At 43.9% G+C, this 23239-nt stretch overlaps 3 protein-coding genes across 3 annotated transcripts in view; 2 read left to right on the top strand and 1 right to left on the bottom strand.

The window, feature by feature from the left end:
* nbl1 (NBL1, DAN family BMP antagonist) overlaps positions 1 to 7964 on the top strand; it is a 7997-nt gene extending 33 nt beyond the window's left edge. The window contains exons 1-4 of the mRNA XM_059543864.1: positions 1 to 188; positions 778 to 967; positions 1141 to 1252; positions 7425 to 7964. The exon at positions 1 to 188 is cut by the window's left edge and continues 33 nt beyond it. Of these exons, the coding sequence (XP_059399847.1) occupies positions 795 to 967; positions 1141 to 1252; positions 7425 to 7664 (525 nt within the window). The 5' untranslated portion in view covers positions 1 to 188; positions 778 to 794 and the 3' untranslated portion in view covers positions 7665 to 7964. The remainder of the gene's footprint in view (positions 189 to 777; positions 968 to 1140; positions 1253 to 7424) is intronic.
* A 2399-nt stretch (positions 7965 to 10363) lies between these two features.
* LOC132131538 (transmembrane protein 88B-like) lies at positions 10364 to 13815 on the top strand. The gene is made up of 3 exons (XM_059543591.1): positions 10364 to 10460; positions 11785 to 12064; positions 13058 to 13815. The coding sequence occupies exons 2-3, from the start codon at positions 11786 to 11788 to the stop codon at positions 13283 to 13285; spliced, it is 507 nt and encodes a 168-aa protein (XP_059399574.1). The 5' UTR covers positions 10364 to 10460; position 11785; the 3' UTR covers positions 13286 to 13815.
* A 423-nt stretch (positions 13816 to 14238) lies between these two features.
* On the bottom strand, positions 14239 to 21291 carry LOC132131328 (uncharacterized; the record flags this gene model as incomplete). The annotated part of the gene is made up of 3 exons (XM_059543351.1): positions 14239 to 14332; positions 20438 to 20762; positions 20841 to 21291. Coding segments are annotated over 3 exons (870 nt in total), but the record flags the coding sequence as incomplete, so codon positions are not given.
* Positions 21292 to 23239: the final 1948 nt, after the last annotated feature.

The following is a 23239-nucleotide window of genomic DNA, read 5'->3' as shown; positions in this document are numbered from 1 at the left end:
GCAGACGCAGGGAACGGCTCCGCTGGCTGTGTGTTAGAGAGACACGGAGCGACTCATTGCATTTCTTCTGACTGTGTGTTGGTGATGTAATTGTTTAACTCCAGCAGGTCATAACAGGGCGATTTGTCCGTTAATCACCATATGAGATCCGTCAGCGGGACACCAGACACAGAGACGCTCGAGAAACCGTGAGTCTGACTCGGATCTCCTCATTGAACTCTGCTGTTCAAAGTGTTTGTTTGAGTTGGTAATCAACGTTTCTTGTTCTTGAAGTTTAAGTTGAGAAGTAGTTTTAATGTCACATAACCAAAAGAAACTATTTGTGTCTGTCTCTCTCTCTTTCTGTTTCTCTTTGAAATGTAACATTAGATCTGTTGGTAGTGTTTTTTTTATATAAAAGCAGGGCTTTTGGTTTCTTGTGGACATGCTGTTTAAACTGCGTCTGTTCGCTTTGGCATAAAACAGAGGAGGCTTTTAAGACGCATGCTTTATTAGAGTCAGGTGGTATCAGACTCTGTCTGTCTCTCTCTCTCTGCCTGTCTCTCTCTCTCTCTGGTGTTCTGGACCGAGTGAACTACATTGTTCTTGTGCCTCGTTCTGTGATTGTGAGCCAGTTTCTGGCCATGTGAAGAGTTGATTACTCTCCATCGGTGCGAAACCGGCCAGAGCGAGTCCAGAACATTCAGCAGAGGGAACTGCTCTAATAAAACAAGAAATATGCGGTTTAGAAAAGCAGCAGATGCATTCTTCTTAACTCTGATTACAAATGATTTGCAGTATTTTCAGGTTTGGCGATGTGGCTGCGCGTTCTGTTCACGTGTTTGCTGCTTGAGTTCTGCGGCGCGGCTCCTCACGCTCACATCAACCGCCTCGCACTCTTCCCTGACAAGAGTGCCTGGTGTGAAGCCAAAAACATCACGCAGATCGTCGGACACACGGGCTGCACGCCACGATCCATCCAAAACAGGTCACACACACACTGGTGTCCAGTTTAGGGAATTCTTGAATGTTTATCTGTGTTCGTTTGACCAAAATAAACATTCAGCTATTAAATATTGCCATACTTGAGCTGCGCATCTGTTATCATGTGTGTTGTGGGCTTTGTAGATGGTCCTAACAGTGTTGTGTTGTGTTTTTCAGGGCCTGTCTGGGTCAGTGTTTCAGCTACAGTGTGCCCAACACCTTCCCACAATCCACCGAGTCTCTGGTCCATTGTGACTCCTGCATGCCAGCGCAGACACAGTGGGAGGTGGTGAGTGTGTCACCATTAATCTCACTGAGTGAACTACAAACACTTTTATGAGCTGGACTCTAAAATGTTCACACCAAAACGACATGTTCCTTTGGACTGCATACAGTATATTGCAGCAGTGAAAGTGTCAGATATATTGTGTTCAAATTGCCATGCTTTAGCTGCAGTAGTGAAAACTGTAGAAATATTATAAATACATCATAATATTTGTGTTGTAGTAGTGAAAACTGCATCCAAATGGTCACTTTTGGTGCAGTTGTGAAATCGTTGCGGTAACGTATTGTAACCCTCGTTCCCTGAATGAGGGAATGGAGACGTCACGTCGGATGACCGACGAACTGGGATCTCGCTTAGAGAGACCACTGCACTTTGAGTGTAAACTAAACGAGCCAATGTACATTGGAATGCATTATTGCATCCAGCTGCTGCTGATCAAAGCGTGAGTATAAGTAGGTAGCAGGTGCAGTGCAAATTAAGGTTTTCGCTGAAGAGTCAAACCGGTGACCTGGCCGCTTAGCAGAGGTACAGAAGCTGTGGCAACGGGACATGACATCTACATTCCCTCCTTCGGGGAACGAGGGTTACAATAGGTAACCGAGATGTTCCCTTTCAGTCGGTCACTCTCAATGTCACGTTGGATGACGGACGAAGTGGGATCCCTAACAAAGGGACATAGGTACTGCCCCTTCCCTTCCAGTGTCCTGAGGAAGCCTCCTGTGCCACTATTTTTAGGCACAGGCCAGGGCTTTCCACAAGAAGACCAGCTACTGCTGCTATGGCACTGACCACTCAGTAGTACTGGGTAACACTGTGAAAATGTACCTGTACCACTCGGGACAGAAATGTTGTGGAAGCCCCATCCTCCCCAAAGGAGGTTTCGGAAGCACTTACACATATGAACAACCGTTTAGGTGCATATGGAAGATAACAGGTGATTGTAATCCTCTTAGAAAATAGCAGGAAGTCTGCCAGGGAAACATGGGCTCTGAGGCTATCCCGTGGATTTGACACATATGGGATACACTTAGGTTTTTACATATAGAACCCAGCCCTCTACTGGCCCTCATGGATTCATTGAGTAATGGCCTGGTGCAGGATGCTCCGTCATATCTGGCTGCCGAGGGGACAGAGGAGCTCGACAGGGCCTATGATATGGGCACATAGCCAGGCCGGGGACTCAGGATTACCTGGGAGACAGCTGGCCCGAACTCTAGGCATGGATCACTGACCGAAAATGGATGCGTGTCCCCTAACCTCTTGATGAAGCCAATACAAGCAGAAGCAAACATTTCATTGACAGAAACTTCAGCTAGACTGTCTGCAAAGGCTCAAATGGGCCCTGATGTAGTGCTCTGAGCACTAAAGACAGGTCCCAAAGGGTAAGGAGGGGGGCTGTGGAGGATTTAGCCTTCTTGCCTCCTTATGGACCTGATGATCAGGTCATGCTTCTCCACTGAATTCCCTTGGACGGGGTCATGGTTGTCAGCAATCACAGCCACATAGACTTTTAGGTGGAGGGAGACAGCCTTCGCTCCAATCCCTGATGCAGAAAGGACAGAACGACTTTGATCGGAAATATCCGGGGGTCTACTCGGTGAGAACACCACTCACTGATCAGTTTCCACTTAAAGACATAAGTGTGTCTCATAGACGGTGCTCTCACTGAATTATGTCAACTACCTCTTGGGCTAGGTCACATAGAACCTCTTCGTCCCATCCAGGGACCAGACATGACGTTTCAAGAGTTCTGGATGTGTGTGCCACAAGGTGCCCCATCAGTAGATCCTTCCTCAGAGGAATCTGCCAAGGAGGGGCTGTCATGAGCAGGACCTGGCCAGTGGTAGAAGCATCCATGTGAAACACAGCACGCCTGGAGACCTGTTCTAGGGGCATTCCTGCCTGGACTGACCAAGGGGTGGAGGTTTGGTGGCAGGCCAGTGTAACTCAGAACTGGTGAGTGACCCATTGCCACAGCCTCCACGGGACTCGACCATGGAGCCAGTGTTGAAGAGGTATCATATGAAGCTGCCACAGCGACGTGACTGCCGCTGCAGCTACCATATGACCAAGGAGCCTCTGAAACTATTTCAGTGGGACCACCATCCTGCTCTTGAATGTATTCAAGCAGTTCAACAATGACTGGAAAGCTCTGCATGAAGCGTGCTGTCTGTTTGACAGAGTACAACTAAGTACTGAGAAAAGAGATCCTCTTCAAGGAGAGTTTGCTCTTTTCTCAGTTGATAGGTAGGCCCAACTGGCTGAGGTGCGAAAGCATCAAGTCTTTGTGTGCACATAACTGATTCTGAGATTGAGTTAGTACAAGTGAGTCGTCGAGGTTATTGTAAATGTGAATGCCCTTTTCTCTCAGAGGAACAAGGACTGCCTCCACAACTTACGTGAAGATTCGGGGTGACAGGGACAGGGCAGGTGAACTGAATCGCATAGCCGAATCCAATTGTCCAGCGAGATGATAAAGGGGAGCCATGGACCCAGACACCGCACAAGCAGGACCAGCAGGACCATCGAAGTACCCTTGTTGGGGCAGCGAGGTGGAACGTAGGGACCTGAAGAGGGGTATGAGTGTGCAGTGCAACACTTACCTGGTTCCACGGTTTGAAGAGGGTGCCTGAGTAGGGCCTTGGATGAAACTCTTGAACCACCTGCTGCTGATTTGCTGCATGTCATTTTGCTGACTCTCCATGCCCTATTGGGACCCAGAGACAGAGAAAACTGCTCTCCTGTTGAGATTTTTGGAAACCAGGTTCTCCACCCGGCCCTCCTCCCGGGAAGGTAGAGGAGCATCCTTCTCTCTTAGGGTCGCCTGTCTATGCCCAGTACCACGGTGCCGCTTGCTTGAGGCTACTACGGATGCAGCACAAATGCAGGGGGGCGGGTGGAGGCAGCAGCTGCCCACCAGGCCGAAGGTCGGACTGCCTCAGTCTGCTCCTGTGCAGCCGAGAACTGCTGGCCAAAGTTCTCAACTGCGTCGCCGAAAAAGGCCAGTCTGGGACTCAGGTAACCAGACAAAGCCAGAGGTGATGCTCCTGGAAGACAGGTGTGGCCATCGCATGACCCAGTGAATTCACGGTAACCTTTGTTGCTTGGAGCGCGAGATCAGCTGCGGTTCAGAGCTCTTTTAAAACTTCCTGATCGTGATCACCCTCATGCAGGTCCCTCAGTGCTTTAGAAAGCATAGCCGTTATTTCCAGATCTGATTCAAGCATTGCCACAGTCCCGGAGGACAGCAGCAAAGCCGAATTTTCCTCACCAGAAAGCTCTGACTCACCCTCCAATGCAGCGATTCACATCCGGTCATCGGTAGGAGCGCCAGAGGATACTGCTGGTATGCTCCTTGTAGAAGGTCCAGCACGTTCCATTGGCAGCTCAACTGGTTGCGAAGTGCAAGAGGATCGTTGGGCCCCCGAGGGTTGGTTCCTTGGAGGTTTTTGCCATTACTGTTACCCTCAGACCGCCCGTGCTACTGAAGTAGCCCCCGCATGACTGCCGCCGTGACGAGAACTAGATTGAGGCAAAGGCAATCGAGCTCCGCCCCTTTGAGGAAAAGGAACTTGGCCCACAACTCCAAGATGAACATCTTCCTTCAATGAGACCATGACTCATTCACGAAAGGGTAGTGCAGCCTGATGAAGCAACCCACTTAACATGGGAAACCACAACCACTGAAGTGCCGTACCAGGCAACACAAAGAGCTCTCAAAGAGCACGCTGAACTTGTTCAATCTTCTTCTCTCAGTAGAATAGTCAGGAGCAGAACAATGTGATCACTCAGTTCTGAAGTGAAAAGCTGAATATGTGCTGCACCTGCTGCCTGCTTATGCTCACGCTGTGATGAGCAGCAGTTGGATGCAATAATCGCATGCCAATGTGCATTGGCTGATTTAGTTTACACTCAAAGTGGATTGGTGATTATTGTGAAAATTACTGAAAATTAAAACAAGACTGCATGAAAATTATCATATCTGTGCTACAATAGTGAAAATTGCATAAGTACTGCATATAAATAGTCACTTTTGCTCGAATTGTGCAAATGGCAAACTGTGGAAATGTTGCAAGTAAATTATCATATTTGTGCTGCAGTAATGAAAATAGTGAACAGCAGAAATATTGAGATTAAATGTTAACACTACTGCTGCAGTAGTGAAAACTGCAGAACTACTGCATCCATTTTGTCTTTTTGGTTGCAATTGTGAAAATGGTAAACTGCAGAAATATTGCAAGTAAATTATAACACTTTTGCAGCAATAGTGATCCAATAATAAGAACAAAAATAATCCAAACTGACACTTTTGTAGCCATTGTAAAAATGGTAAACATCACAACTACCATATTTGTGTTGCAATAGTGAAAACAGTTGAAATACTGCATCGTAATCGTCACTTTAGTTGTAGTTTTGAAAACTGCAACTTGAAAATTCCAAACGTGATAAATATTCCCATCATATTTGTGCTGCAGTAATGGGTACTCCATAAGTACTGAGTCCAAATTGTAGTATTTGTGCTGCAATAGATAGATAATGCATGCAAATTGACATATGCACTTGTCAAAACTGCAGTAATACTCTGATTCAAGTGATTTGAGTGCAACTTCTCTGGCATTACAGTGCATTCTCAAAACATTTGAGAACGCGTCCCGTGCAGCTACTCTTTCAGCCGGAGTGATAAATGTGTCCAGCCGCATGCCGCGTGTCTTGTCGTGTGGTGTGCTGTAACAACCAAGAGCTGGAAGGATACTGCAATACCTATTTAACTTCCAGCACAATGATTGATGGACTCGCAGTGAAGCTTGAGTGACTCTTTATGAGGCATGTTGAAAGACAACAAACACACTCATCTGTCTTGTGCAGAGAACACGGCGTGTTTTCACTGTCATGTGTGAGTGTGTGTTGATTTTGTGTATTTACAGTATTTTGTGGTGGGCTTTAGTTCAGTCTGCTCAGCTGCCCTCTAGTGTTGGGAGTTTATTTTGCTTTGCCTGGCGGAAGACGGGAATGTTTGACCACCGGCGAATTTGCCAGAGGAACACGTGGGAAGTGTGTGCGAGATATCAACATATGAAAATAATCACTTTGTTTGCCCTCTTTCTCACCCGTTGAGCTCTGGCAATCGTTGTATTGATGCTAATTAAACCTTGTGACGCACAAAGAATGTTGAGGTTCAGTTGGACTTGAAAAGGTTTTGCTATATTTACTCAGAAACATCATGTTCTGTTTGCGAGACCTCTCCTAGCGTTATCCGCTGACTCAGAGGGGCCACTCTCTGCTACTTATTATGTTCTTTTATACAATCTGGCTTTAATAGAAAGCAGTTCACGTTTGGTAAATAAAACAGACTCGGGCTTGTGTTGACAAAGACCTGCAGTAATGTGACAGCAACCTGATCTGACCCACATTACCGACACTCGCTAACTGTAGACTAACGTTACACAGTGTCCTAACCAGACGCCATGCGGGTTTCCAGCATAATTTCAAGAAAAACAAAACCACAGCCAATCAGAACATGTTTGGCTTTAATTTTAGACCACTGAGATTTCCCCCTTTAAAGAGTACAGGGTACTTTCACAGCCACCGAATGTCATTTTTTCCATGAGAGTTTGTGATTTTTAAAGGTGTGTTGTTGGTTTATATTGAGTTTTACCAACAGGCAATGTTTAGCCATAAAGCATAGTCCAGTTAACAACATCATTATTCAGTTATTTTATGTATTCTCACAACTTTTTTGCAAGCGGCACATTAACATAAAAGGACTCTCAACTTTGTTAAAATAGACATGTTTTTCTTCGCATTTGCATTTCATTTACATATATTCATTTGGCAGATGCTTTTATCCAAAGTGACTTACAAATGAGGAACATCATTGTTGCCTTTAATGTGGAACAGATTGTTGCATTACTGCATCGGCCGTATTTTCATTTTGCATTTTCAATTTGCACAATTTAAAAGGTAATGGTAACACAGCTAGAGTTGCATAATGCATCGCTGCAGCAGCAACACTCGCTGAAGCTCATATGGAAAATCTCAGATCTACAATTTTCACTGAAATAAATGTCCTCTGGTTTCTATATTGCTGTGAATTGCTTCTTTTGACATTGAATAGATTGTCGCAAGCATGTTAGTGAACAGTATTGCAATCAAATCAAACTGTGTGTGTTTACAGGTGACTCTGGACTGTGCTGGCAGCGATGAAGCCCCGCGTGTGGATAAGCTAGTGGAGCGCATCCTTCACTGCAGCTGCCAGTCGTGCAGTAAAGAGAGCAGCCAGGAGGGGGCGCTGCTGCAGCTGTACCCTTCAGAGGGAGCGCTGGAGACGCCGTCGCTCCCAGACGCTACACACACGCAGCACGCTCACATGCATGCCCACGCGCATTCTGACATACACACGCCTGAGGCGGGGTGATGCGCGCGCATACTTACACTTTACAGCCTACTGAACTCTGTCTCTCTCTCTGTCTGTCTAAAGCACTTTTTCACATAGAGATCACAACACTAATCAACACTTTATCACGGTCACTGAAGCTTCAGTCAGCTCTGTGAATAAATGCGCACACACTCACACACTCAACTATATATTACTGATGCATTCACTCACGTCCAGATCTATAGGCCTATATCTGTAATGTAGCCTACTGAAACACGTACAGTCAGACTGTGTGTCACATATATAATATTGTTTAATCACAATAAAATGTGAAATCACCTTTATGTCTGATTATTTGTTTTTTAATCTATTCAGTTGCATATCTGTCTCTAAACATCATAGGCTGTCTATGTAGGGAACATTATAGACGCTCCTGAACAAAATGTAAGCAGCAACTTTTTGCATCCCTCCTCATTTCAGCTAATGCACATTATAATTCACAAGACTGCTTATAAAATTATGTGCAAATACAATACCTAAATCTATCATCTTTTAATTAAAAATGACCATTTTTACTATATTTTTATATTTTTTCCTCATTTTTTATGAATAGGCTTATTTATGCTTAAATGTATTCCCCAGCTAGAGTGTTCTAAATTATGTACGTTTCAAAGGAACATTTCACTTTTTTTCTGAAAATAGGCTCATTTTCCAACTCCCCTTGAGTTAAACAGTTGAGTTTTACCGTTTTCCAATCCATTTAGCTAAGCTTAGCATAGACTAGCATAGAATAATCATGAATCTGATTAGACTGTTAGCATCTCGCTCAAAAATGACCAAAGAGTTTCTATATTTCTCCTATCTTAAACTTGACTCTTCTGTGGTTACAGCGAGATTGAAATGCTAACGGTCTAATCAGAATTCATTATCTATGCTAAGCTAAGCTAAAAATGCTACCGCCAGACTCGGAGATCGGCTGAATGGAGTAAAACTAACCTGTTTAACTCTAGGGGAGTTGGAAAATTAGCCTATTTTCAGAAAAAGTGGAGTGTTTCTTTAACTATTATGCGTCCTTAGAAGTGTGCTGTCTATGTTGACTTTAGAAATGGAGCTGCTTCTGTATTATTTATAAACCCTTCACTATACACTTCACACAGCAGCTTTGTGGGAAGCCATCCATTAATGAGCAAGACAAACGCGTTTGTCGCGAGATAAGTGCTTTTGTGAGTAATAACAGATGTATTTCTTAGTAATTGTTGCGGGTCATCTTCGCCGTGTGTTCTGTGAACTAGAGCAGCATCTGTCTGTCTTTCATCAGTACAGTGATTTTCAGATGAAAAGGCTATATGGACGTCAAGTGGTCCATGAATGTGTTTGCCATGGTAACCATCGGGGACAGTCTATGATTATCGCTGGAGACCTGTGTGTGTGTGTGTGTGTGTGTGTTTTTGTGTCCTGAAAGTCTTGTTCGGCAGGTCATGTGACACCCATTCAGTCTAATTGGGTCCAGAAGAGAAATGGGACACTTTCAGATCCACATATAGAAGGAAGCTACAGGAGAAAACACATTTGATTATGAAGGGTTTCCTTTGACTTCTGTTGTGTTTATTCTGATGTCTTCACACAAGCATTTGTGAATTTTTATACATTATACTATAGTATTGTTTAAAACACAAGTCAGACTGCTGAATGGTGTCATGACTAAGGTTGACCAGCAGGTGGCGATGTGAGCGTATTGAATATTATTACTCACCTAGTTTTGTCTTTTTCTGTCTGCCCTGCTTTTCTTTTTAACATTACTCAATTGATTTGTTTCAGTTGAATGATTTAATTAGCCATCATGCTTTATCTGTCCATCCCTGATGAGCTGAGCGGATGTGTCTCTTATCTCTCTAGCACAGGACTCTGGGAAGGGATGGAGCTCATCAATTTCATTATCAACTCATCTGTGATTAATCAAGTCAGTGAAAGAGATGCTGCCGAAAGCCTAAATTATGCTTCGGTTTTCTGTTTACAGCAAAATGTTGTAATATATTTCATTAGACAAGAATTCTTGATGAAAATTTTTTTAAAACATTGACACATTTTCCACTTTTTGCTTATTAGCCTATAGTCTGTTAGCTAGGCTAGCTTAGAAAAAACATCTAATGAAGTGCATTTCCAGGCAAGCTTCTTCAACCGTATAACTAAACTGTACTTGGTGACTTGTGATCAGCTCTAATTAGTTTCCACCATTAGCAATTAGATGCCACACAGCCAACTTAGAAAGTCACGACTCAGAAAATCGTGAATCTCTGATAATTACGCTCTTGTGAAGGCGGCTAGAGGCTTCATCTGGTTTTGTCTTCCAGTTTATTTTGTTTCCTTTGAGTTAAACTAAAGCCTTAATTAAATAATCAAATGATTAGAATGATGAACAGACCTGTAAACCAGCATGATTGTCAAAATTTACCACAGTTTACCAAACAGTACCACACCTAATACTCTACGGCAGAGCTTAATATTAAATTGATATTTGACACCTCTGTCAGGAAAATGTTAAATTCAACAAACTGAGAGAAAATTAGCTTAAGCTTCTCAAAGAGTTTGATGAAAAAACATTAATTTATTATGATTTATGATGAACTATAAGGGGTGTTGCATTTAACTTGTTAAAAGAAAGAAAATGTTAACCTTTTCAGTGCTTTTAGTTCGATCGATGTCCTCATATAGATCTCAGCCCTTCTCTCTCCTCTCTCTCTCTCTCTCTCTCTCTCTCTCTCTCTCTCTCTCTCTCTCTCAGTGTGATGTTTGTATCCTCTGGATAACGGAATAAAATCATCGCAGCTGCAGTAGGTAAGACACTGAAAACTTCTTCCTGTAATCCTGAAAAGTGTTTGTTTTTGTCGATTGAAATTTAGATTATTAACACTGATTCCTCTTTCATTCCGACCACACGGACCCAGAGGATGTTAACAGACCAAGGCTGCGTCTCAGTAGTTCGCGAGCCCCAGAAATGCCGTTAACTCGGAACGCGCCAAAAAGCCGTTTAAATTAAGTGAAGCGCGCGAAAAATGCAGACTGGCTCAGTAACGGTTGAAAACTGACACGGACTGTTCACTCGCGTTTATTCAGTTCTGCTCTGATTCCCATGTGTCCAGACTGAAGATAATCGATCCATCAATCAATGAATCTCGACACATGTTTCACGATTATAGACAACAAAGACAGGTTATAGTACCAAAAAGCTGCAAGTGTTTACAGTAGTAAAATCAGTGAATTGTGCTTAATCGAAAATTAACCAACCACAAATAAAACCAAAAAAACTTGGTTAGTTAACCCATGGTTATCACAAGTAACCATGGTTTTGCTTTACTAACCATAGTTTAACCATGGTATTTGTAGTAATTGATTATAAAAATGGTAATCAATACACCAAAAAACAAGATTACACAATTACTACAATAAAACCTTGGTTAATTGTAAAGACAGATTTTGTTCTGATCTCATATTGACTTTTATATTGTTTACTAAGGTAATGCCCTGAAGTCAAGACTCGGAAAAGATATATGAATTATGTATTTGTGTTATGTTGTATTGTGTTTGTGTGTCAGGAAGATGAAACAGAACATTCAGTTCACTATAATCATCTTCATTTCCATAAACCTAAAAGCACCTCAGGCTATTCCCTCTCCATCTGTCTCTCTCTTCCTCTTTTGTTTGAATGTGTTTTATGAAAGGGTTTTTATTTTATATCTGATATTCATCTTTCCTCTGCAGGCATTTAACAGCTTTATTGTCATATTTATTGATGTATTTGACTCATATCTGTTTAGTTGTTTACCGTCTGCAAAGAAATCTCATCAAATCAAATCAAAATCTCCAGTCTAAGCCACATTAATATGTGATTAAAATGTGTATTTATGAACAGTCAGATCGCTGATCCATTATCAAGGCCATGACGTTTATGTAATATCATGAACCAGACAAAAAAAAAAATTACATTTCATCACTTTCAAAAAAGTCTACAGTGTGAACAGTCAGAAATCATACTTGAAAACTGATATAAGTGTAAATTAAAATTGACTTATTTAGTTATATAGGTACTGGATATATATATATATATATATTTAATATATCATATTATATGTTATATTAAATGTATAATGTGTTTGTTTAGGATGTGTGGAATGACGGTGCTTTTAGATGATGGTGGAGGTGATGAAGACTTTGATGTGGATGATGGGATCCGGATGCTGCCTCCTCCTCCGGCTCAGTGTGATGGCGGGGTCTGGGGGGCCCGGCGGGGTCACTGCGGGTGTGTGCTGTGGACGCTGCTGCTGCTGCTGTGGAACGTCCTGCTGCTGCTGGGGTGTGTGCTGCTGATGCTCCTGATCTTCAGCCTCATCCTGTTGCCCACCGCCCTGCTGCTGTACGCCGGCTTCCTGTGCCATTCACGGGTAGATATGCCCATAAACACACCCATATGGTCACAAAACACACATACCTCCACAAACACATGGATTGATCCGCAAACACATGCACTAACCCACTAATGCATGCCTACACACACAAAACACGCATACCTCCACAAACACATGGATTCAGCCACAAACACATGCATACACCCACAAAACACGCATACCTCCACAAACACATGGATTAACCCGCAAACACATGCATACACCCACAAAATACGCATACCTCCACAAACACATGGATTCAGCCACAAACACATGCATACACCCACAAAACACGCATACCTCCACAAACACATGGATTCAGCCACAAACACATGCATACACCCACAAAACACGCATACCTCCACAAACACATGCATACACCCACTAATGCATGCATACACCCACTAATACATGCATACACCCACAAAACACGCATACCTCCACAAACACATGGATTCAGCCACAAACACATGCATTCACCCGCAAACACATGCATACACCCACTAATTCATGGTACCTTCAATACCATGACTTAGGTGCCCTTGAGCAAGGCATCGAACCCCCAACTGCTCCCCGGGCGCCGCAGCATAAATGGCTGCCCACTGCTCCGGGTGTGTGCTCACAGTGTGTGTGTGTGTGTTCACTGCTCTGTGTGTGTGCATTTCGGATGGGTTAAATGCAGAGCACAAATTCTGAGTATGGGTCACCGTACTTGGCTGAATGTCACTTCACTAATGCATGCACACACCCACAAAACACGCAAACCTCCACAAACACATGGATTCACCCGCAAACACATGCATACTCCCACTAATGCATGCATACACCCACAAAACACGCATACCTCCACACACACATGGATTCACCCGCAAACACATGCATACACCCACTAATGCATGCATACACCCACAAATACACAGATGTGCCCACAGACACACGCATACGTCCACAGACACACAATATTGTGATGTTCAGGTTCTGTTTCTACAGGTTGTGGCTTCTCAGACTGCTCTTTGCCGTTACCTTGACGACAACAGTTGCTCTGCCCTCATCATCCTGGGCTTTGTCATGATGTCTCCGCTCGTGGTGGTTGCTGCGGCGACGTTTTGCGCTATTCTCAGGCGGCTCCACCTTCTCTTATATTTTCAGCCAATCACAGCAGCTCGTTACCAAGGGCAGGGCTTTGGCTGGAAGCGGGACATCCACGCCTGGGTTTGACTGACAGACACACCCATTATTCTCAGGTCAGCATCCGAGGTGACCTCTAGCAACATTTATAGTGTAAAGGTCAAAGGGTGAGTGATGTCACAGAGGACAGCGATGGCATTACCGTAACTCTATAGAAACGCAATCACATAACATGTGTAACACAGTGTTTATAATATATCCCTTAATGACCAAACTGTAACTCTGGAAACATTTATAAGAGAATCCTATTTCAGTCAGTTCAATTTTTCACATGATTGAGAAATTGATGTAAGTGTACTGTATATTTAAATTGTAAACGTGTTACCATGTTACATTATATGGCTACTTTATTTCCACACATGCTAGATTCGTTAAGTCTGATTGCGTGCAATATACGACGATGCTCTGTGCGAAGCAATCACACAAATGTACATCATCACAATGAAAAATATCTCTTTGTTCAGAAGAAAACCAAGGTGTAACAGACTTCTGTGTAACACCAAACTGACGTTTCACTGGTTTATGAATAAGTGTAGTAGTTTAGAGATGTGTTTGATTGCTCATGTCGATGTTTATATTGGTTGGTCAGCTGTATGAGTCAAATGTGCAGAAATGCGAATAAACCGACTGATATCAAATCTGTGGTTGGAATTATTCTGGAAAGTCTTGGTAAAATCTGAAGCACGTATTTAGATCAGACGTGTCCCAAAAGCCAGCGCTGTAAAAATATCTCTTAATTATAAATTCATGAGGCTCAAAAATAATCCTCGTGTATAGAACACCAGAGAAGGACACTTAAATCATCCAGAAACTTTAGCTTTAAACATTCTGTGTAGCTCTGAATGGAAGCTAATAGGATGTACATACAGTATGTAATGTTTGTAATTAATTAATGTGCATGTGGAGGATTTCTTCAGACTGAATCTCCAGCTGCTCTGCTGTGTTTCGTTGTGCTGTTTCTCATCTGCCCCCCGTGACTCTCATTACCGTCTCTCATTCACTGGCGACGAGGAGCTGTTGTGTGTGATCTGATCTTTATCATGGGTCGTCCACTTGACCCGACTCTCCTGATCCTCTCTGAACACAGACAGAAACACCTTATTTACTGGCCTCAACATGAACCAGCTCTCAGCTCAGTCATACTGCCATAACGTGACACGTTTCAAAGCCAAACAGAGAGAAATCTCTCGTTCTCTTTGTTTTGCATTAATTTTGACTGAGAATGCACACCTGAAAATCTCATTTAAAGTCATTATTGTATTACATGTGGAATACATTTAATAGACATTTCAAAAAAAGTAGCTGATTTTAAATATGAAAGTAAAAGTGTCAGTAGGTGGCAGGGAGTCACTGTCTTAATGAGTGAGTCATTGAATCGTTCATTCAACTGATTCATTCAGAAAAGTCTTTACGAGTGAATCACCACTGAGCCTTGGATTGGATCGATTGTAATTTGAGAAACTGATCAAAAACAGACAATATTATGTCTAAAACACAATATGAACTTCTTGTTTATTGAACTGTTGAATAAAATCAACATCTTGCAGACATTAGTGCTTAACAGGACTTAACGGCTGCTTGATCATTTTGTTCACCAAAATTAATTGCTCTAGATTTACATATTAAATTGACTGCCCAAATATATATATGTAAACAAATGCATATGATATATAGTCTGTTGCGGCTGTTCACGAGTGTCAGTGTGTTTCTGATATAAGAACAGTGTGTGTGTGTGTGTGTGTCTGTTGTGTTAATTAGCTTCTCAAGACTCTGAGAAAGAGCCAAAAAGAGTGTGAGTATGAGAGTGGATCTTCCCATCCACCCACCACGAGCGCAGATGCCCTAATGACCCTCCACACTGCCGCTCTTCTCCCATAATGCACCGCTCTAACTCTTATCGTGCGACCCGCCGCGAGCTCTTATCATCGCTCGACTCTCTTCAGCTGGAAAACTGCAGCTCAACGGCGGCCTGAATCCTGATTAGAGTCGAGTGTTCAGCTCTTTAACGCGTTCCTCTGGCGCATGATTAACGCCCGGCTCGTTCGTCAGGGTGTAGATGCTGATGTGTGAACTCCTGCATTGCAGTGGTTGTTCCTCATGATCTCCACACTGAAATCAGTCACAGATCAGCTCTGTCTACATCACATTGATCCGAGTCTCTCTGATTAGTAACCGAGCCGCTGCTGGTTTGCATGAAGTTAAACTCTGTCACATCACTAATGGCTGCTGTCACTCGCATCGCCTCCATCTCTCACTGAAAATCAATGAGTTCTGCTGGTTTTGTCACCACTAATCGACACACAGCTAGATGTTCTTAAGGCCAGCTGAACCTGAATGATCTCGGCTGTTTCTGTCCGATTCTCTGCATTTTTTTTCTCTGTGCAGAAGAAAGGAATAATGAAAATGTCATTTTTCTCCCCTCGCTTCTGGTCTAGTATTTTCACTCTGCCATTTTCTCGTCTCAGTAAAGGTCTTTCTACGTCAGAACAGATTGACAGTCTTCTCTCGCCCGCGGATCTGCTCATTCTCTTTCTCTCTTTGTGCCTCAACCATCAGCCGAAGATTCATTTCATCCCATTAAAAATGTGAGAAAATTCATCCCTCACTCTTTACCATCAGGCTCACTGAATGTTTGGGAGGCTTGTTTTGGGCCCGTGAAGTGGGCCACAGTGGGTGTTTGGGTCCAGCTGTGGAAAAGCATTGATGGCTGTCTGATATTTCACTGCGGCTTAATTTGAGCCTGTGTTTGTCTTAATCAAAGCTTTTGGAGCTCTGGAGGTTTCCAGAGAGCCACCACAAAAACACACTCCAGTTTACAAATGTCTCTTTCTCTGTCGTTATCTGGCTTTATCATACAACCCTGTTGACTGGATCAGCTGCTATAGATAGATAGATAGATAGATAGATAGATGTTTATTATGAATTAATTTAAAATAAGTTTTAAAAAGATATTTTAGTTATTTAGTTATAATGATTTTATTATTTAAAATTATTAATAAATCAATTTAACAATAATGTTTACAATAACTTATTGCTGTAAACAATTATTTTTATTATAAAAAAAATTAATCAAATTAAAACTGTAAAATTTATAACAATAATGTTTGTAATACATTTTTAAATTATTAGAAATAAAAATACTACTTTAAGGACAATTTTTTTAATACAATTTTTAATTGATTTTAAACCTGTTTTTAGAATTGTTATTTTTTTAAATAAATGATTTAACTATTGAAATACTAATAGATTAAATTAGAATTTTTATACGAAATTAACGAGTTATTAAAATGTTATTAACAAATACTTTTTACCTATTAATAATAATAATAATATAGAAATTATTAAAGTAATTTAATGATAGCAAAATTGCTGCATACCAGATCAGATGTACATCAATTTTTACAGAATCTCTTAATTAAATATTTAATGTCTCCTGATGTGCCTTGAAACACGCTGCATTATTTTATGTGGTGATGCAATTTCAACTGAAACAGGAAGAGAGGGCGGGATATATCGAGCAGCCCCACCCCCTTTTTAAAATAGCCAATAGCGTTTTGTTTACATGTTTACTTGGGCCAGAGCCGTTGAGCTCGGTAAAGCCACATTTGACAGCCACAGTCTAATAGATTACACATAGATTCAATATGAAACTCTTAGTAAAACGAAATAGTGGTCATAATCATGCTGAGGCTGTGTAGTTGTAAAAGTTTTGAATATATGCCGACTAGTGTATAGGATCCTCTGCCCGCGATCACATCTCTGGCATCAATAATACAGGAAATACTACACTGTGAACAAACAACCGATCTCTTCTGTAGTTATAGTGCAGGAGGCGGGCGCTTCAGATTGGTCAGAAGATTTGATGAGAAGATAAAGTATTATGTGACGTCGAACTGCAAGCTTTGAATGCTTATATCTTCTAAATGCAAATTTTGTCGCTTTTGAAGCACACTGCCTTATTGATAACCTTAAGACTAACATATTGATGCGAACACCAAAAAACAAATTTTTATTTCATGGGGACTTTAAAAAACATATATTTTTGCACTTTGCATCATTTAATTTTTTTTAACTGCGTGCGTCACCGTGCCAAGTTCATTATTGTGCAGGTGCTGCAGTACATGAAGTGTTTCTGTTGCTTCATGAAAACGTCTCTAAAACATCTATATTTGACAAATACTGCATTTTATTCACTAAATCTGAGATTAAGAATGCAAATAGCACGCAAAATTCTCTACAGGAAGCAGAAAGTGTCTAACTTCACGTCTATACTTTCAATTGACCTCTCGGTAAACACTGAAACTACTTAAAAACAAGTCTTCTTGTGTTTCTACAGCCACTGGGCAGGTTTCTCTTTGTGAGGTTTGGTTAGCAGTGACTGAAATGCAGCTTTACACACAACTGTCAGTCTGCAGGGAGAGGATCTTGAGACTCCAGGAGCTTCAAACACCTGTCTGCTGCTCAGCAGTGGCTTTTTTTACAGCTGGCATTACAATACAGTTCATTTGTCTGACAGATACTTTAATAAATCTTTATCTGACCAAGATCTTCGGTGCTCTAAGTGACTCAAATCTTTTGACAGTTCAATAATCTTTGCTTTTTGCAAAATATTTGTTTGATGCTTTTTGTAAGACATTGCATCGTTTCATCTTTCTGAAGATAAAGATCTTTCTTCCTCACCATATTTCATGAGAACTGGAAATTACTTAATGTGGAACAACCTCTTTAAGTAGAGTTTCTATTTACAGAAGACCTGGCAAACTATTAACCAAACCTACCTGAGATTGATAAAAGTGCTCAAAAAAAATAGATGTGAAAAATATTGGACACTTTTGTACTAAAATCCTATTGGTACGTCACTTGCATAATTTGGAACATGCATACTTCGCTTAATGTCCTGGGGCCAGATGCACCAGCTGTGCGCAAGTTACAACTTAACCTAGTTTTGACAAATAGGCACAAAGTTATATCTTACGCCGTATTTTGTTGTTGCACCATTACACTTAGTTGAAGTAACTCCATGTATAAACTAGATATTTACGGAAACGCCTGGTCAAGAGTAGTGGTTGTCGTGAACTGCATTAAGATGCTATTTTCAGCCTTTAATGCTGTAGGCATATGATGCTGCTGACATTTACACTCAAGTTTAGGTTAAGAGCACTGAATAATTTTTTTTCTTTAACACATCTTGAACAGATCTACAGCACACCTGTGTGTGCTTAATGTTGCACACGTCAGGTGTTTTTAAAAAAAAAAAAAAAAAAAAAAAAAAAAAAAAAAGCCATCTTGCATTCAGTATAGGATCCTTTATGGTTTCCGGACGCCATTTAAATGAATATCTTACATGGTGTATAGTTTTAAATGGAAATGGTTTACGTTTAACTAGTATACTGGAGGCAAGAGTGGTTAGAAGAATGAAAAAAAAAAAAAAAAAAAAAAAACTTCATAGCATTTAAACCGTTCTGCTCACATACCTGGGTTTCAATTTTTTTTTTTGTTGACTGTCTGCCGCAGGATCATATATTTCTCAGTGCAATTCGCTAACAGGAGTCCATTTTTCATTCCAGTCATAGTTTTGTAGAAGTAAATGTTTAATGATTATATAAAAAAAAATGGCCAAAGCAAGTGAAAACAGGGATGAAGACAGTGCGATCAACATTCGCAAAAACTAAAGTCTTTCATTCCCCCTTTTATTTGACATGTAGACTTTTACTAACAGTCAGTTATTGGATAATTGATATGCAGAAAGAGACAATGGAAACATTAATATATTCTATGCAAAATTCCCCTTTAGACCCGTTTAACACCTCTTCAACACAACATCTACAGCAGGGATAGGCAACTCCGGTCCTGGAGGGCCACTATCCTGCAGAGTTTAGCTCCAACCCTAATTAAACACCTGAACAAGGCAATCAGTGTTTTCGGGATTACTAGATACAGGCAGGTGAGTTTTTATGAGGGCTGAAGCTAAACTCTGCAGGATAGTGGCCCTGCAGGACCGGAGTTGCCTATCCCTGATCTACTGCAAGCCTCTGTGCGCTTCACGTTGGACTCTTCAGATGAAAAAGGCATTTAGGTTTCTTCCAGTGTTTGAGCCATCTTGCGGTTTCTGAATGCCATTTTACATACAAATAGCTTGTTATTAGTGTATGGTTTTAAATGAAACCATTAATTTTTACCGTTAGTATATGTGAGACCAGAGTGATTAGAAATTTGAGAATTAAACTTCATAGCATTTAAACCGTTCTGCTCACATACCTGGGTTTCAATTTGAATGAGGATAAACCTCATTATGAAACTAAGCATTACTTCACAAATTACTACGTCCTGCCTTCCGAACAACTGGTGCAACCAAATAGTGTAGATTTAGTTACAAACTAGCTAGTGGTTACTAAAGCCTTGTGGTCTTAATGTTCTAATTTAAGAACTTACGAATGGCTGGTGCAACCCTACCCAGGTCTCAAGGAGAGGAACTTAAAAGCACTGTGAGAAACCGCCAAATAATACCAAAAAAAACAACTCTTCAAATCAAGCAATTCTTTATTTGAGGTGGAGCAGACCGAAAAGCTTTCAAAACAGTTTGAGCAAACAGGGAAACCATGCCATAGGATTGACACCGAATTGAAAAGATCTCCAGTAAGTGTTAAGCAAAAGTCCCATGTCCACTTCAATGACCACATCCCTGACTATTCTCTTGAATTCTTCCCTGACCTCTTCTGCTTCCGACACCTTCCCTGGACTTGTCCTTGTCCCTGGCCTTGACCCTGACTGCTTCCCGAGCCTTGTCCCTGACCCTGTCCTTGTCCGCTTCCCTGGCCTTGTCCCTGACCCTGTCCTTGTCCCAGACCTTGTCCTTGTCCCAGACCGCTTCCCTGGCCTTGTCCCTGACCCTGGCCTTGTCCCTGACCACTTCCCTGGCCTTGTCCCTGACCCTGTCCCTGACCACTTCCCTGGCCTTGCCCCTGACCCTGGCCTTGCCCCTGACCTTGTCCTTGACCGCTTCCCTGGCCTTGTCCCTGACCCTGTCCTTGTCCCAGACCTTGTCCTTGTCCCTGACCGCTTCCCTGGCCTTGTCCCTGACCCTGGCCTTGTCCCTGACCACTTCCCTGGCCTTGTCCCTGACCCTGGCCTTGCCCCTGACCTTGTCCTTGACCGCTTCCCTGGCCTTGTCCCTGACCCTGGCCCTGTCCTTGTCCTTGACCGCTTCCCTGGCCTTGTCCCTGACCCTGACCGCTTCCCTGACCCTGTCCCTGTCCCTGGCCGCTTCCCTGGCCTTGTCCCTGACCGCTTCCCTGGCCTTGTCCCTGACCGCTTCCCTGGCCTTGTCCCTGACCCTGTCCTTGTCCCTGTCCCAGACCGCTTCCCTGGCCTTGTCCCTGACCCTGGCCTTGTCCCTGACCACTTCCCTGGCCTTGTCCCTGACCCTGGCCTTGTCCCTGACCACTTCCCTGGCCTTGTCCCTGACCTTGTCCCTGACCACTTCCCTGGCCTTGTCCCTGACCCTGGCCTTGTCCCTGACCACTTCCCTGGCCTTGTCCCTGACCCTGGCCTTGTCCCTGACCACTTCCCTGGCCTTGTCCCTGACCCTGGCCTTGTCCCTGACCGCTTCCCTGGCCTTGTCCCTGGCCTTGCCCCTGACCTTGTCCTTGACCGCTTCCCTGGCCTTGTCCCTGACCCTGGCCCTGTCCTTGTCCTTGACCGCTTCCCTGGCCCTGTCCCTGACCCTGACCACTTCCCTGACCCTGACCCTGACCGCTTCCCTGACCCTGACCCTGACCGCTTCCCTGACCCTGACCCTGACCGCTTCCCTGACCCTGTCCCTGACCGCTTCCCTGACCCTGTCCCTGACCGCTTCCCTGGCCTTGTCCCTGACCGCTTCCCTGGCCTTGTCCCTGACCGCTTCCCTGGCCTTGTCCCTGACCGCTTCCCTGGCCTTGTCCCTGACCCTGTCCTTGACCCTGACCGCTTCCCTGGCCTTGTCCCTGACCCTGTCCTTGACCCTGACCGCTTCCCTGGCCTTGTCCCTGACCCTGTCCTTGACCCTGACCGCTTCCCTGGCCTTGTCCCTGACCCTGTCCTTGACCCTGGCCGCTTCCCTGTCCTTGTCCCTGACCCTGGCCTTGTCCCTGACCGCTTCCCTGGCCTTGTCCCTGAACGCTTACCTGGCCTTGTCCCTGACCCTGGCCTTGCCACTGACCCTGTCCCTGTCCTTGTCCCTGACCTTGACCCTGTCCTTGTCCCTGACCCTGGCCTTGTCCCTGACCGCTTCCCTGGCCTTGTCCCTGACCGCTTCCCTGGCCCTGTCCCTGACCCTGACCGCTTCCCTGGCCCTGACCCTGACCGCTTCCCAAGCCCTGTCCTTGTCCCTGACCCTGTCCTTGTCCCTGACCGCTTCCCTGACCCTGTCCCTGTCCCTGTCCCTGACCCTGTCCGCTTCCCTGGCCTTGTCCCTGACCCTGTCCGCTTCCCTGGCCTTGGCCATGTCCCTGGCCGCTTCCCTGGCCGCTTCCCTGGCCGCTTCCCTGGCCGCTTCCCTGGCCTTGTCCCTGACCTTGACCCTGACCGCTTCCCTGGCCTTGACCCTGACCCTGGCCGCTTCCCTGGCCCTGGCCCTGACCTTGTCCCTGGCCGCTTCCCTGGCCCTGACCTTGTCCCTGACCACTTCCCTGGCCCTGACCTTGTCCCTGACCACTTCCCTGGCCCTGACCTTGTCCCTGACCACTTCCCTGGCCCTGACCTTGTCCCTGACCACTTCCCTGGCCCTGACCTTGTCCCTGACCACTTCCCTGGCCCTGACCTTGTCCCTGACCACTTCCCTGGCCCTGACCTTGTCCCTGACCACTTCCCTGGCCCTGACCTTGTCCCTGACCACTTCCCTGGCCTTGTCCCTGACCACTTCCCTGGCCTTGTCCCTGACCCTGGCCGCTTCCCTGTCCTTGTCCCTGTCCTTGTCCCTGACCGCTTCCCTGGCCCTGTCCACGAACCGGTCCATGTCCCTGACAGCTCATCTGACCTCTTCCCTGACCACGTGGTTCACTGCATGCAAAGCCACCAGTGGTTGGGCAACACTTCTGTGTGGCAGGACACTGGCCATCATGGAAACAGCTTTCAGCACACAGTGGAATCATCTCTGGTAGGGGACACTGACCCGGCTTCACTGTGTGGACACAGACGGTCAGCTTTAGTTTGTGCACATAGTCAGCCACTTCAATATACAGCACGACACACTCAAAGCATGAACAGCAAGTTAGTATTATTCCTCTTTTGTGAAGTCATCCTGTGCATTAAACTATCCTAAGTGATGAATTCAAAACCTACTTCAGACGAGAACAAGGAAAAATTTCTGCTTAAAACCAACATTGAATTCAATGCATTACGCGTGTTGTTTTAAGACCCTTAGCAGCCATTAACTGAAACTCACTGAAAACAGGCAGCACACAAACAGGCCCACAGTCAAATCGACAGCATTTGTGTCCTCCAGGGCAGTCTTCATCAGAAGAACATCCTCGACGGGCCGGCACAAACGTCAGCGTCGCCGGACAAAAACCATCCACTAGAGGATTCAAGAGGATCATTTTCAGAGGCCAGAGAGAGTGTGGCTTCAGCATTTGTGTATCAGAGGTTTAAATACAGATTCTACATGTCTGTTCAGATCAAGACTTTTAAAGCCTACACATTCCTAAACTGTTAATTACTCTCAAACACTGAGCCACTTGTTTCTGCATTTCTTCAGGTTGTGTAATGAAGTCAACAGATCTTGTCACCTGTGTTACGTCTTTGAATAGCATGAGTGATGCTCAAGTATCCAAACAGATACAACAAAGCAGCAATCAACGAGAAATCCACTCGAGCGGTCATCCTCCCGACCTGTGATCTCACAACAAACTCTGCTGGAAAAGGCCCTGAATTTGTGCGTCAGAAGAAGCACACAAAGCTAAACCAACACGTGTTGCTGCAGTAGCAACCTCTGTGTAAAATGGGTTT

This window comes from Carassius carassius, chromosome 48, assembly GCF_963082965.1.
Source record: "Carassius carassius chromosome 48, fCarCar2.1, whole genome shotgun sequence".
NCBI lineage: Eukaryota > Metazoa > Chordata > Actinopteri > Cypriniformes > Cyprinidae > Carassius > Carassius carassius.
The sequence above is the reverse complement of the archived record's forward strand: the minus strand, read 5'-3'. Positions and strand labels throughout refer to the sequence as shown.